The sequence below is a fragment of the Neoarius graeffei genome, chromosome 6 (genome assembly GCF_027579695.1).
Source record: "Neoarius graeffei isolate fNeoGra1 chromosome 6, fNeoGra1.pri, whole genome shotgun sequence".
Taxonomy (NCBI): domain Eukaryota; kingdom Metazoa; phylum Chordata; class Actinopteri; order Siluriformes; family Ariidae; genus Neoarius; species Neoarius graeffei.
In genome coordinates this window covers 104536528-104552720 of record NC_083574.1, presented here as the reverse complement: position 1 = coordinate 104552720, position 16193 = coordinate 104536528, and the positions used below count along the sequence as shown (strand labels likewise).

Here is a 16193-nt window from a genome sequence, read left to right as displayed (position 1 = left end):
TTGACCCATTCAATAAAATCTTTACCTAAATCAAATTCCTTGAGTGTGAAAAACAAAAAATCCCATTCTGTACGGTCGAATGCTTTTTCTGCATCCAATGACACTACCATACCCTTAAGATTATTTTGCTGACACAGCTGAATAATGTTGAGTAACCTTCTAACATTATTACATGAGTTCCTTCCAGTAATAGGCAAGGCAAGTTTATTTATATAGTGCATTTCATACACAGTGGCAGTTCAGTGTGCTTTACAGAGGTAAAAGCAAAACAGTAAACAATAGAAAATAAAATTACATAAAATAAAGGGGGAAGAAGAGAGAAAAAAAATAATAAGAATTAAACAATAGTAGAAATACAATAATAAAATGAAGTAAAAGTTCAGTAAAAAACAACAGAATAAAATAGAATAAAAGTTAAGTAAAGTTTAAAACATGTAAAGATGATGATATTTATCAGTTAGCAGAAAGCATCTGAGAACAGCTTGGTCTTTAGTCTAGATTTGAAGCTGCCAACAGCAGGAGCATTTTTGATGTCCTCTGGCAGTTGGTTCCATAGCTGTACTGCATAGTAGCTAAAAGCTGCTTCACCACACTTTGTTTTAACAACAGGTTTTACCAGTAAATTTTGCTGCTGCGATCTGGTAGATCTGATTGGGTTAGGCCGCTGCAACATATCAGAGAGGTAATTGGGCCCTGTACCATTTAGAGATTTGTACACCAGCAGCAATGCTTTAAAGTCAATTCTGTAGCTTACTGGAAGCCAGTGAAGGGACCTTAGAATTGGAGTAATGTGCTCTGTTCTTTTTGTTCGTGTGAGAACCCTCGCCGCTGCATTTTGAACCAGCTGAAGTCATTTGATGGTCTTTTTTGGCAGGCCTGTGAAAAGGCCATTGCAGTAATCAACCCTACTAGAGATGAAGGCATGGATACGTTTTTCCAGATCATTTTTTGACATAAGTCCTCTTAGTTTGGAAATGTTTTTTAGGTGATAAAATGCCGATTTAGTGATTGCTTTCATGTGACTGTCAAAGTTTAGCTCGCTGTCAATGAAAACACCAAGATTTTTAACCATTTCTTTTGTGTCAAGAATAGTGGTAATTCTGAGTCTTTCATCTTTTTTCCCCAAATAGAATTACTTCTGTATCTGTGTTCAGCTGAAGAAAATTTTGTGACATCCAGTTGTTGATTTGGTCGATACACTGGCAGAGACATTCAACGGGGGCATAATCATTAGGTGATAGAGCAAAATAAATTTGGGTGTCATCTGCATAGCAGTGATACAAAATTGAGTTGTTCTTGATAATTTGTCCAAGTAGGAGCATATAAAGGTTGAATAGTAATGGTCCAAGGATCGACCCCTGGGGGACACCACGGGTCAAGGACATTGATGTTGAGGTACAATTTCCCATGGTAACAAAGAAGCTTCTATCTTTTAAGTATGATTTTAACCAATTGATAACTTTACCAGTCAACCCAACCCAGTGTTCAAGTCAATATAGCAGTATGTTGTGATCAACAGTATCAAAAGCTGCACTGAGGTCCAGTAACACCAGGACCGATGTTTTGCCTGCATCAGTATTAAGACGTATGTCATTTATAACTTTAATCAGCGCTGTTTCAGTGCTATGATTGGCACGAAATCCCGACTGAAAGTTATCAAAACAGCTGTTTGATATCAAGAAGGCAGTTAATTGATTGAAGACAATTTTTTCAAGGATTTTCCCGATGAATGGTACATTTGATATTGGCCTGTAGTTGTTCAATACTGAAGTATCCAGATTATTCTTTTTAAGTAGGGGCTTTACAACGGCTTTTTTCAGGGACACAGGAAAAATGCCAGTCTCTAGGGATGTATTTATGATCTGAAGCACATCTGTAATTATGAGGTGAAGAACAGACTTAAAAAAGTTGGTGGGCAGAATGTCCAATTCCGATGTTGAGGAACTGAGATTTTGTACAGTTTTTTCAAGAGTCTCGTAATCAATCAAACAAAATTCTGACATTGTGTTGAAATTGTCTGTAATAAACCCTGTCTGATCATTATTAATGATAAATGGAAGGATTTTCTCTAGTCTTAAGGCTAGTATTTTAGATAAAGTCTTGAAATCTAAATTTAGTAGACTGATAGGTCGGTAGGATGAACATACATCCACTGGTTTATCCTTCTTAAGAATCAGGCTAATGTTCACTTCTGTAAGTGTTTTGGGAAGAGCTCTCTTCTCAAAGGAGTGATTAAACATGGCAAGTAAAGGCTTCACCAACAACCGCTTAAAACATTTATAAAAATCTGAGCTAAAGCCATCAGGCCCCGGAGCCTTTCCTGATTGTAAAACACCAACTGCTTCAGCTACTTCTTCCAGTGTTATAGGTTCATTCATTACTGTCTTTTGTTGGTCATTAGGCTTGGGCAGATTCAGATTGGAGAAAAAGCCCTCCATAAGTCTAGAGACCCCTGCTGGCTGCTCACTCGTATACAACTTTCCATAAAATTCTGTAAAAACCTTATTTATGCCATTGCTATCCAGTTTCACCTGCCCAGAGACATCTTTAACTGAAGATATGTTCTGAGAGTCAGGTCTATTCTTAACCAGGCTGGCTAAATACTTGCTGGGTTTGTTACCAAATTCATATAATTTCTGCCTTGCGAATCTTATACTCTGCTCTGCCTTCTGAGTGAGCAGTGAGTTAAGTGTTGCTCTTGTGGTCAGAGTTGCTTTAAGATTAGTATTGGTAGGGTTCTGATTATATGTGCTTTTTTCATAAGATATAATCAAACCACGTGAATAAGCCTTACACATCTCCCATAAAATAGAAGGAGATACATCAGGTGTGTTATTGCACGAAAAGAATATCTGAAACTCAGTCTGAAAGAAAGATATGAAATTCGGGTCATTCAACGGATGATTATTAAACCGCCATTTACTCGATCGTTGCTGAGCCTCTCCATGTGAAAACTTTAAGTAAACCAGGGCATGGTCCGATATCGTAATGCTCCCAATATTGCAAGATGAAACAGAATACAACATTGTTTTAGGGACAAACAAGTAGTCTATTCTAGAGCTATTTTTATGCACTCCAGAGAAGAATGTGAATTCTTTGTTGTTTGGATTTAACGCTCGCCACACATCCAAATAGCCTAGTTCTTCACATACATCAGCTGTTGCTCGTGCCCGTTTAGTAGGGTTAGTTCCTTCAGCAGGTAACTTATCAATGCGAGGGTCTAATATGCAATTTAAGTCACCGCCAGCAATTGACTGAGCACCGTCCAACTCCGCTAATTCTGAGAAAGCTTTTGTTATGAGATCAGGAGGGAGACCTGGTGGGACATAAACATTTAAAACAGAAATATTTTCGCCAAACAGGCGTCCCTTTATTGCAACATATCTTCCTGCATTATCTTTAGTACAGGATTCTAGCATAAAAGGAAGCTGTTTGTTAATAAGGATGCAAACTCCTCTGCTATTGGACGTAAAAGACGAAAAAAATACTTGTCCCACCCATTCCCATTTAAGTTTTTCATGTTCTATGTCTTTTAGATGTGTTTCCTGAAGTAGTGCTATGTCAACCCCTTCTTTTTTTAGATATGTCAATATTTTTTTCCTTTTCACAGGATGATGTATGCCTCTAATATTCCATGTACATACCTTAAGTACAGAATTAGTCATGGTAGTTGTAAAGAATTAAATAGAGCGAGGATTGGTTGTTGCCTTAAGTCTGTATGTATTATACTATCCATAATCTAATTCCCTCCATGTGCCATACCTTGTGACCAGAAAGAGATAAAACAACAGGAAAAAAAACTCAAATTGCTGCGCTGTCTTCCATAACCCTAGAATAAACCTCTGAACACAACTATATACACACAGTCTCCCATGAACAAATAGACTAATGGAACTCAAGATAAAGAGAAGGGTGGAGACCCCAACTTCAGAAGAGAAACCCTTGCTAGGCCCTCTTAACCTTACTTCAGATGCGGCTATGACGTTCCTGAGTCCGCAAGATCGAGTGCAATCAATTATTTAATCAGCCATACATCCACTGAGCTGATGTTCCACTATCACTTGTATTTTTCACACAGAGTATCACACAAAAAGAACAGGGATATCTCAGTCATATAATATGAGTAGTTGGTATCCATACCATCAGGAAGTAAATAATATAAAGTCACAGAAAATAAGGATTTAAAAAAAAAAATTCTGTGCTACCACCTGGTGGTGACAACAGGAGACGCACGATCTGTATGACAGGGCCTGTCAATCAAATGCTGCTACCTTCGGCCAACGTCCGGCCATTTCCAGTCCATCTCGGCCATGTCCGACATCCGCTGGCTCCCCTGGATACCTTCACTTAAGACCGGCAAAGTGCAATTATTTATGGCTGCGTGCCATGCTGGCCCCATTTCCAAGATGAACTTACTCTTCCGTCCGGTACACTGCCTTCACCACCCAGTGTGTTTGTATATGCCATAGCTTCTTCGGGCTTGGTAAAGGACTTGATAGTGTTATTCACGGTGATCCTCAGAGTTGCAGGATAATTTAGGCCATAGGTGTGTAGACCGAGCGACTGGCGCCTCCTTCTGGCCTCGTCAAAAGCCTGACATTTCCTCTGAGTTCCTCTGGAGAAGTCCTGGAAAAAGAAAATCCTGCTGACCTCAAAACGGACCTCCTTCGCCTGCCTGACTGCCTCAAGCACCCGGACCCGATCACTGTAGTGGTGAAATCTTACAATCATAGCGCGTGGGTAAGGTCTGCGTGAGTCGGCTCCCCTCCTCGCTGGCCCCGACACCCGGTGCGCCCTCTCCAGCTTTATTTTCCCGTCCTTGGTGGTCAGTGCCAAAACTTTGGGAAGCCACATCTCCATGAACTGTATGGCAGATGAGCCCTCTGAAGATTCTGGCAGGCCGATTTATTCTGAGGTTTTTACATCTGCCTTGATCCTCCTGGTCATCCAGACGCTCCTGCAGCGAGACCACAACTTTTTCCAGGTATGAGACATGTTTCTCCGTCTCGAAATTTATGTCCTCCACCGCGGAAATGCGTTGTTCTGCTTCCCCAACACGCTTGGCTGTGTCTTGCAACTCTTTTGATATGTCTCCAATCTTTTGCAGAAAAGAGTCAAACTTAGCCTCTATCACCCCAGATATATCTGCCGTAAGTGTGGCCATGGCCTTGGTCATTGCTGGACTCAAAACTTCCATCTCTGTAGTCTCTGCACCACCATCTTGTGCCCTATCCGTGTTGCTAGTCGTGACATTCCTCTTCTCCTGTGTCTTTTTCATGGTTTTTGAAGCCATTTCAACAAAAGCTTTACCCCAGAAGTGATGTAGTGACATGAGCTAAATTCTACAAGTGTTTTTATCGAATTGGGCTGAGTTAGGCATCACTATCAGGATATTTTGGCATCTACAAAGCGGGAGCTCATACCGAACGCTGCTACTCGGCCCGCATCACTGGAAGTCCCCCGCCAAAGAGCTTCTTAACTCTATATTGCTTCCTTTGATGTTCATCCATTTTATTCTGTCTCCTCTCTGACAATATTTTACACAGACTTTCAGACTGCAGGATAACAGAGGAAGGATACGCTGCTCTGGCTGAAGCTCTGAAATCATCCCACCTGATAGAGCTGGATCTCAGAGGGAACGACCCTGGAGCATCAGGAGTGAAGCTGCTCACTGATTTACTCCAGGATCCACACTGTAAACTAACACTGAGGTGAACAATATGTACTGGGGTTAATTACTTCATTACAAAATCCACTTTAATACTCGAACAAAACACTAATTAAATATAATTGAACACAAAATAAAATATGAGATTGCTAATAATGTAATATTTTTGTCTTTGTAATTTTGTGCCTTTCTTTCACTGCAGGTTGTTGAAAAGTGATGAAGCAGTGAAGGCCTGTGATTTTCTGACTGAGGTTCTGGATAAAAACCCTTTATTGCAGAAAGAACTGGATCTGAGTGGAAAGATCTCTTCAGTGTCAGAAGTGAAGCAGCTCTCTGCCCTACTGGAGGATTCACACTGCACACCTGAGAAACTTACGTGTGTATTCTAATGTTATTTTATAAATTGCTGTTTGCAGTTCTGATTATTATGCTTGAACTAAAATGAATCTGCCCTCTATCCTTAGGCTAAGGAAGAGTGGTGTTACAGAAGAAGGCTGTTCTGCTTTGACTTCATCTTTTCTATTCAATCCTGCACACATAAAAGAGTTGGATCTGAGTGAGAATAAAGTTGGAAACTCTGGAGTGCAGAGAGTTTGTGCTCTACTGAAACATCAGCCATGTAACCTGCAGATCCTGAGGTTGGTTTCAGGTTCCACAAACAAACACACACATCTAGATCATATAATCCTTAAATGGCCTTGGCATTACATATTATATTGTATAGATGTTCATCAGACTATTATAAAAATGCCATCAAATGTTCTCTCTTTAGACTTTCAGACTGCAGGATAACAGAGGAAGGATACGCTGCTCTGGCTGAAGCTCTGAAATCATCCCACCTGATAGAGCTGGATCTCAGAGGGAACGACCCTGGAGCATCAGGAGTGAAGCTGCTCACTGATTTACTCCAGGATCCACACTGTAAACTAACAACACTGAGGTGATTCTTCTGTAAACGAACACAATTATATAAATATTAAACATAAAGTAATGCTGTACAAAGAACTTTGATAGTTTCTTTGAAAAAAAAAAGGATAAAGTTGATAATTGACTGTAATTTATGGTTTATTCGACTGGTCCTAATTTTTTCCCAGTGTGTTACAGACATTGGGCACTATCATTTAAATTTAAAGAGAAGTCATCAGGAAATAAGCAAAAGCAGCCACACTGTTCTGGTTAATGTGGGTCTATTATTCTGGAAACACCAAGTACAAAAACATTTTACTTTCTGCAGTTTGTTGAAACGTCCTGCTGCACAAGAGGCCTGTACTTGGCTAAATTCAGTTTTAGATGAAAACCCTTTACTCCTAAAAGAGCTGGATCTGAGCATGAAGGAACCAGGAGACTCAGGGGTGAAGAAGCTCTCAGCTCTACTGGAAGACTCTCACTGTAAATTTCAGAAAATTCGGTAAGTATTTTTATTTATGCATCACTGTCAGCTGAGTTTTACTCACAGAATGTTTTCTAGTGGGACCTGCCATTAAGGATGACCCAAGTATGCACAAATATATTTTTAATTATAGATTTTTTTGTTTTCTATAAGTGCTGAGATAACATAATATATCCTGTGTTTCTCCAAAGAAACCTCATAGTCCTTCTAGAAACACCTGGGTTCTGTTCCATCACTGGAAAGTGTTAAGCTCCTGAAACTAGAAAGGAACAGAAGAGTAGAAATGATCAACAAGTTTGACCTTTTCAATGAAATCACTTGATTTAACCACTGAGACATAACAGACAAGACAAATTAAAAGAGGAATAAATGAATAGAATGATGTTAAAAATAACCTCTAATGACCCCTTATGACCCAGATGAACCCAGAATATGGACTTCAGTGCACATGAAAATAAAATGACTTGTGTTTTCCATAATATCTGCACAATGAAGTATTAAGATTGAGTATAAAGATCTGTCTACATTATATTTCATATCTAGGCTGAATAAAAGTAATCTGACTGTGGAGAGCTGTTCAGCTTTAGCCAGCGTTCTCAAATTAAAGTCCTGCAGTGTGAGAGAGCTGGACCTGAGCAACAACAGTCTGCAGGATCCAGGAGTCACTCAGCTTTCTGCTGGACTGAAACACCGTCACTGTAAACTGGAGATTCTGAGGTCAGTTCATTTTGGTTATGAATATTTAGTCGGGTCAGATTAAAAAATGTAAAATGTGGGTGAATTTTGGTATGAAACACGATTATTGTTCTGAATGTGTCAGTTTATTGTTGCTCTTCCTTCCTCTGGTTTCATCTTTAGGTTTAATGCATGTGCTCTAACTGATGGAAGCGGTTCAGCTCTCGCTGAAGTTTTGAGCTCTGAATATTCCCGGCTGAGAGAGCTGGACCTGAGCAACAACAGTCTGCAGGATCCAGGAGTCACTCAGCTTTCTGCTGGACTGAAGAATCCACAGTCTCCACTCAGAACACTGAGGTGAAGGAACATCTGAAATGATGTCTAATCCTTCAGTGAAGCATCAATTCAGTATTTTAATCTCTGAGTTTAAATGACTGCAGAATTATGTGTCATTAAAAAAGCAGTACAGGTTCTACGGACTTTAATGCTGTTAATAAATTTCTGAGTCTCCATATTCTCTGTGTCCAAGTCTGGCAAAGAGATCAGGAAAAAAAAATCACTAAACTAGAACACAATATAATTAAACAGCATGTTTTGATTAAAAAATAGATTATTAGATTTATTATATTTAACTAAAAGGTGTTTAATTGTGTAAAAGTTCTATTCCAATGTAAACGTCTAATTGCTGTAATTCTAAGGTAACTGTTAAAGAAAAGAATGAAAATATTGCGTTCTTATTGAACAAATGAGATGCGATCTGTTCATTGTGCCCCTTCTTTCCTTCTGCAGACTGTGTAACTGCAGTGTAGCAGCTGAAGGCTGTGCTGCTTTGGCTGCAGCTCTGGAAGAAAATCCCTCACAGCTCAGAGAGCTGGATCTGAGCGGGAATAAAGCAGGAGACTCAGGAATAAAGCAGATCTCGAACCTCCTACAGAATTCACACTGCCTCCTGGAAACACTCAAGTATGTCAATGTCATTTCTTAAAAACATGACAAAGTGTCATGAAATGCTTTTATCCTTCAACACTATTTCTTTTACTTTTGAAGTCGTGCTCAGTCAAGCACTGAATTATTATAATATCAGTTTTTAATGACAACCCAGTAATTTGTACATGATCCATTCAGTGACCATCTAGAGTTAATAAATTAACAAGAAAAAAGATCAAATTGTCAAATTGTGTATCATTTCTCATCTTTATTCATTTATTTTATCCAATATTTGTGATATTTTTAATTTCTTCCCAGAGTAATTGACAACAATATCAAAGAGGAAGGATACGCTGCTCTGGCTGAAGCTCTGAAATCATCCCACCTGATAGAGCTGGATCTCAGAGGGAACGACCCTGGAGCATCAGGAGTGAAGCTGCTCACTGATTTACTCCAGGATCCAGACTGTAAACTGGAGAAACTGAGGTGAACAATATGTACTGGGGTTAATTACTTCATTACAAAATCCACTTTAATACTCAAAAAAACCACTAATTAAATATAATTGAACACAAAATAAAATATGAGATTGCTAATGATGTAATATTTTTGTCTTTGTAATTTTGTGCCTTTCTCTCACTGCAGCTTGTTGAAAAGTGATGAAGCAGTGAAGGCCTGTGATTTTCTGACTGAGGTTCTGGATAAAAACCCTTTATTGCAGAAAGAACTGGATCTGAGTGGAAAGATCTCTTCAGTGTCAGAAGTGAAGCAGCTCTCTGCCCTACTGGAGGATTCACACTGCAGACCTGAGAAACTTGCGTGTGTATTCTAATGTTATTTTATAAATTGCTGTTTGCAGTTCTGATTATTATGCTTGAACTAAAATGAATCTGCCCTCTATCCTTAGGCTAAGGAAGAGTGGTGTTACAGAAGAAGGCTGTTCTGCTTTGACTTCATCTTTTCTATTCAATCCTGCACACATAAAAGAGTTGGATCTGAGTGAGAATAAAGTTGGAAACTCTGGAGTGCAGAGAGTTTGTGCTCTACTGAAACATCAGCCATGTAACCTGCAGATCCTGAGGTTGGTTTCAGGTTCCACAAACAAACACATACATCTAGATCATATAATCCTTAAATGGCCTTGGCATTACATATTATATTGTATAGATGTTCATCAGACTATTATAAAAATGCCATCAAATGTTCTCTCTTTAGACTTTCAGACTGCAGGATAACAGAGGAAGGATACGCTGCTCTGGCTGAAGCTCTGAAATCATCCCACCTGATAGAGCTGGATCTCAGAGGGAACGACCCTGGAGCATCAGGAGTGAAGCTGCTCACTGATTTACTCCAGGATCCAGACTGTAAACTAACAACACTGAGGTGAGCAAATTATAAATAACAGGAATGTTTGAAAGGGAAATGTTCAGTGTTTAAATGTTTAAAGGAAGCAACCAAAAATGATTGTTTATTAAGGTCCCTGAAAATTTGTTATTCTAACAAACCAAATTTATAACAGTATAAGCATGTATTCTTCTATTAAAAAACTTGAAACTTTTTTTTTTTTATAATGCAGTGTCCTGATATGGCCAAAGATATTTTCAAAGATAAAGATTTAAAAATAATCTGTTTTTGATGAGTCCCGAATGCTACAGCGAGGCATATTTAAGATAATGCAGTTGATGTTGATCAGTGTTCGAGTAAACTTTTCCCCTCACAGACTGTTGAAAAGTCCTGAAGCAGAAGAAGCCTGTGGTCGTCTGACTAAAGTTTTAGAGACAAACCCCTTATTGCAGACGCATCTGAACCTGAGGGGGAAAATAAAAGGAGACTCAGAAGTGAAGCAGCTCTCTGCTCTACTGAAGGATCCACACTGCAGAGCTGAGACACTCACGTGTGTACATTATTATTATTATTATTATTATTATTATTATTATTATTATTATTATTAATCTATTGAAACATGCATTAAGAACGACATATAAAAAATAAAACATTGAACTTTAATTCCCTGAACGTTGATTATTTTCCATGCATTGTGTGGTTGAACTCATTGTAAAAGTGGTGGACCTTTTTCTTTTTAGACTGACTGAATGTAATCTGATGATGGAAAGCTGTAAAGCTCTGGCTGAAGTTCTCAGTTCACACCGTTTTCTAACTGAGTTGGACTTGAGTAAGAACGGCCTACAGAATTCAGGTGTCCAGCAATTATCTGAAGGACTGAAGAACCAAAGCTGTATTCTGAAGATATTAAGGTACAGTAATATCTCACTATATAAGCAGTGCAGAGCGATCAGCTCCGATATAAACCTCAAAGCGATCAGTTGTTGATCTTATAACCCAATTTAGAGTGTAATATATCAAACATACTGTATGTGTACACCATGTTCCCTTTTTCACTGAAATGTAAATGTTAGAGCCATAATCTAGGAAGCTTAAAATTCAGTTTTTCAGTGAATTAAATGTATATACAACCCCGATTCCAAAAAAGTTGGGACAAAGTGCAAATTGTAAATAAAAATGGAATGCAATGATGTGGAAGTTTCAAAATTCCGTATTTTATTCAGAATAGAACATAGATCAGGGTTTCTCAAACTTCTTTGCTCTGGGGCCCAGTAATGTTAGGCCTTGGTGCTGCAACGCCCTGCATAGGCCTACGCCTCTGTGCGCCCCCCTGAACCCCCCCCCCCCACACACACACACACACACACACACACATCGTGTGTGCCTCCATAGATAGATAGATAGATAGATAGATAGATAGATAGATGCATGCATAGTTTATTATTATTATTTATTTATTTCTTTTTTTGTTAGTAGGACTTGTTACAAGTAGCAGGCTTATACCAGCATAACAATATTTTGGCTAAATAAGACCTAACAGGAGTGCATTAGCAGAATTGTAGAAAATTGCCAAATGACCAGTAACTGGTAACTGTCCAAAGATATGCCATTATTATTATTATTATTATTATTATTATTATTATTATTAATAACCTATTATTACCATTTGCGTAAGAACCATTAAACCAATTTTTTTTTTTACTTTTGTGTTTTAGATTTTTTTTTTTAAACTACACCTTTGAACTTGAAGCACCGCCAAACAGTGCCTCAATAACATACACACACTTATAAAAAGGTCTACCAGAAACATGGGACCTCAAACCGAGAACCCTAAAGATCCATTGTAGCCCTAATACTGACTGATTACACAGTCCCAGTATGAAGAAGGGAGAACTGAATGTAGGCTACGTGCTGACTTTTAACCTCAAATGACAGGCCCCGTCACCCACAGAGATTTGGTAAAAGAAAAGTCAGCATTCTAATACGAAGGATGTGCCTGCTTTCTCGCTACTAACAGGTCGAAACGAGGAAGACAGGGTGACAAGGCCACTCGGAGCTTTTCTGAGTTGAGCCTGTTTTAGTATTTTGTCTTTGTGGCTGTCAAATGTGAAAATGCGGTCTCGCAGAGGTACAGTATGTTGAATGGAAAGGCATCAGTGTTTTCACTGCCATCTCACTCAGCTGGAGATATTCATCACAGCATGACAGCCAGAATTCAGACAGAGAAAGTCGACCAAATCTCGACTGCAGACCAGCATCGCACGAAAGCCCCAGAAGTTTATCCTGGACCACAGGGGGCAGAGCGCTCGTTTCTGGGTTGGTGAACGGATCTCTTACCCATTGCTTTTCCATGAGATGGGATTTTGAGGGGAAATATGAATCAAAATGATGCAGTGTTTCGGTAAGGTGTTGCGCGATCACTGCCGGCACCCGCCCCAAATCCACACCTTCATCAACCAGAGACGACAGACAGCCGAACATGTCAAACACACCTCTATTAACTCTGTTGGTCCAGACTGAGAGCTTCTTTTTGAAAGCTATGATTTTATCATTGGCTTAAAAAACGTCACACGCTTGGCCTTGGATCGACAGGTTTAGCATATTGAAATGGTCCAGGATGTCAGAAAGATAAGCTACCTTTATAAGCCAAGACTGATCTCGCAGGTGATCGGCAAGATTGGGCTGTTTGTCAAGAATGCCTCAACCTCATGCCTCAACTCGTACACTCTGTTCACCACTTTACCCCGCGACAGCCAACGAACCTCAGAGTGCAAGAGCAGATGAACATGATCTGCACCCATCTCATCACACAGAGCTATAAATAGACGGGAATTTGTCGGATTGGCCTTAATGAAGTTCACTATTTTGACCACTTGATTTAAAACTTCATGAAGCTCTGTGGACAGGCGTTTAGAGGCAAGTACCTCTCGATGAATAACACAGTGCATTGCCTGCACTGATGGTGAAACGGCTTTTACCCGAGCAACAACTCCGTTGTGCCTGCCAGTCATAGCCGCTGCCCCATCTGTGCAGACACCGACGCAACGCCCCCATATCAACCCATGCCCAGAGATGTACCCATCAAGCATACGGAATATTTCTCCAGCGGTTGTGGTCCCTGGAAGCACCTTACAAAACAAAAAATCCTCATGAAACCAGCCCTCATGAGCATATCTGATGTAGACCAGAAGCATAGCCAAGTTAGAGAGATCCGTGGTCTCATCCAATTGAATCGCAAACCAGTCAGATGACTTGGACCTTTCTAAAATTTGCATTTCGATGTCTGCCGCCATATCGTCAATTCGACGACAGACCCTGTCATTTGACAGAGGAATCTCTTTTACTTTGGCTGCAGCAGCCGGACCCAACACCTCACTACCAGCAGTAACAGTCGAAGGCATAATTAGCTTCTCCCCAATTGTGAAGGGTGCCTGACATTTGGAAATGTGGTGTGAAATCATGTATGATGCCTTTGTTAGCTTTTCATTCTCGGTCAAATTACTTTTCAACACTTTAGTTTGGGTGGCCAATTCATCACGTTTTCTTCTGAAAAAAATCCTCTGATTTATCCTTGAGATGCAAATGTTTAGTTTCCAAATGCCAGCGTAATTTGGATGGCTTAGCTTCGTTGCTTAGCATGGTTTGGCAGATAACACAGATTGGTTTTAGGGGACAACTATCACTTGAAATAAAGCTGAATTGTATGTATGAAGTGTTGTAATTGCGAGTGAATGGGCGATATTTTTTTGCCTCTGGCTCATGTTGTGTATCTGCACTGTCAGATGGGCGCTTTCCAAAGAAAGAGTCAAGAGTAGCTTGCTTTGAACATGCCATGATATTGCTCTCATAAAGCGTGTGCGCGCGAATGACTGGACTTGGGACAGAATGAATGAATAAGTGCAAGTGTGCAACCTCGCGCGGGCGGGAACGCTTAACATTCTAGAATGGGGGGGCGGGACTTACACTACGTGGCACACAGTGACAAAAGCACTGAGAGCAGAGCCAGCCAATCGCTATTCTACATAATCTGATTGACAGTGACCAGTAGTTTGAAATTATAATACTGACTACTAGTGCAGAGGCAGGCTTGCGGACCGACGGTAATCTTCTCACGGACTGGTACTGGTCCACGGCCCATAAATTGAGAAACACCGACATAGATTACATCAAATGTTTAAACTGAGAAAATGTATCATTTAAAGAGAAAAATTAAGTGATTTTTAAATTTCATGACAACACATCTCAAAGTTGGGACAAGGCCATGTTTACCACTGTGAGACATCCCCTTTTCTCTTTACAACAGTCTGTAAATGTCTGGGGACTGAAGAGACAAGTTGCTCAAGTTTAGGGATAGGAATGTTAACCCATTCTTGTCTAATGTAGGATTCTAGTTGCTCAACTGTCTTAGGTCTTTTTTGTCATATCTTCCGTTTTATGATGCGCCAAATGTTTTCTGTGGGTGAAAGATCTGGACTGCAGGCTGGCCAGTTCAGTATCCGGACCCTTCTTCTACGCAGCCATGATGCTGTAATTGATGCAGTATGTGGTTTGGCATTGTCATGTTGGAAAATGCAAGGTCTTCCCTGAAAGAGACGTCGTCTGGATGGGAGCATATGTTGCTCTAGAACCTGGATATACCTTTCAGCATTGATGGTGTCTTTCCAGATGTGTAAGCTGCCCATGCCACATGCACTAATGCAACCCCATACCATCAGAGATGCAGGCTTCTGAACTGAGCGCTGATAACAACTTGGGTCGTCCTTCTCCTCTTTAGTCCGAATGACACGGCGTCCCTGATTTCCATAAAGAACTTCAAATTTTGATTCGTCTGACCACAGAACAGTTTTCCACTTTGCCACAGTCCATTTTAAATGAGCCTTGGCCCAAAGATGTCGTCTGCACTTCTGGATCATGTTTAGATACGGCTTCTTCTTTGAACTATAGAGTTTTAGCTGGCAACAGCGGATGGCACGGTGAATTGTGTTCACAGATAATGTTCTCTGGAAATATTCCTGAGCCTATTTTGTGATTTCCAATACAGAAGCATGCCTGTATGTGATGCAGTGCCGTCTAAGGGCCCGAAGATCACGGGCACCCAGTATGGTTTTCCGGCCTTGACCCTTACGCACAGAGATTCTTCCAGATTCTCTGAATCTTTTGATGATATTATGCACTGTAGATGATGATATGTTCAAACTCTTTGCAATTTTACACTGTCGAACTCCTTTCTGATATTGCTCCACTATTTGTTGGTGCAGAATTCGGGGGATTGGTGATCCTCTTCCCATCTTTACTTCTGAGAGCCACTGCCACTCCAAGATGCTCTTTTTATACCCAGTTATGTTAATGACCTATTGCCAATTGACCTAATGAGTTGCAATTTGGTCCTCCAGCTGTTCCTTTTTTGTACCTTTAACTTTTCCAGCCTCTTATTGCCCCTGTCCCAACTTTTTTGAGATGTGTTGCTGTCATGAAATTTCAAATGAGCCAATATTTGGCATGAAATTTCAAAATGTCTCACTTTCGACATTTGATATGTTGTCTATGTTCTACTGTGAATACAATATCAGTTTTTGAGATTTGTAAATTATTGCATTCTGTTTTTATTTACAATTTGTACTTTGTCCTAACTTTTTTGGAATCTGGGTTGTAGTTTTGGCAGCAGTTAGTGGCAGCTTTTAGTGCTACCAAGTGCCCAGCATCACCTGACCCGGATGCTGAGGAAACCCCCTGTAGCAGTTCGTGTAGGTGGGTGGAGCACAGAAGGACGGCAGGACAGAACTGATTTCACAAAACTCTCTTTTATTCAGCTTTTCAGCTTTTATCTCTACTCCCACACACTCAGACACACGTACACTCATCAGCCGTCTGGTCGTGGAGAGAGCTCCCTCTGCTCTCGCTCTCTCCCCTTAAATAGGGCGCGGTCACTGGGAAGACACACAAACACATTAATTAACAGGTGTAGTGATTCTGCCACTTACCTTCCCTGACTCCGCCCTCCTGTCACAGACCGATGCTAGACCACGCCCCCGCTGCCCCATACCCCCACCGCCCGACTCAGGCCGGGCAGCCGTCCGGCCCGCAGCCGACTCCCCCCCCCCCCCCCCCCCCCCGACGGGAGAGGAAGTCCGCCACGACCATCTGCGCCCCCAGCCTGTGGATCACCTTGAAATTAAAGGGTTGGAGTGC

General features: G+C 40.5%; 1 protein-coding gene across 1 annotated transcript in view; it reads left to right on the top strand.

Moving 5' to 3' along the window:
- The window catches only part of LOC132888204 (protein NLRC3-like), a 155657-nt gene that overhangs the window by 64907 nt on the left and 74557 nt on the right, over window positions 1–16193 (top strand). Inside the window, exons 14-15 of the mRNA XM_060924259.1 lie at window positions 6133–6306; window positions 8523–8696. Coding sequence (XP_060780242.1) covers window positions 6133–6306; window positions 8523–8696 — 348 coding nt within the window. The remainder of the gene's footprint in view (window positions 1–6132; window positions 6307–8522; window positions 8697–16193) is intronic.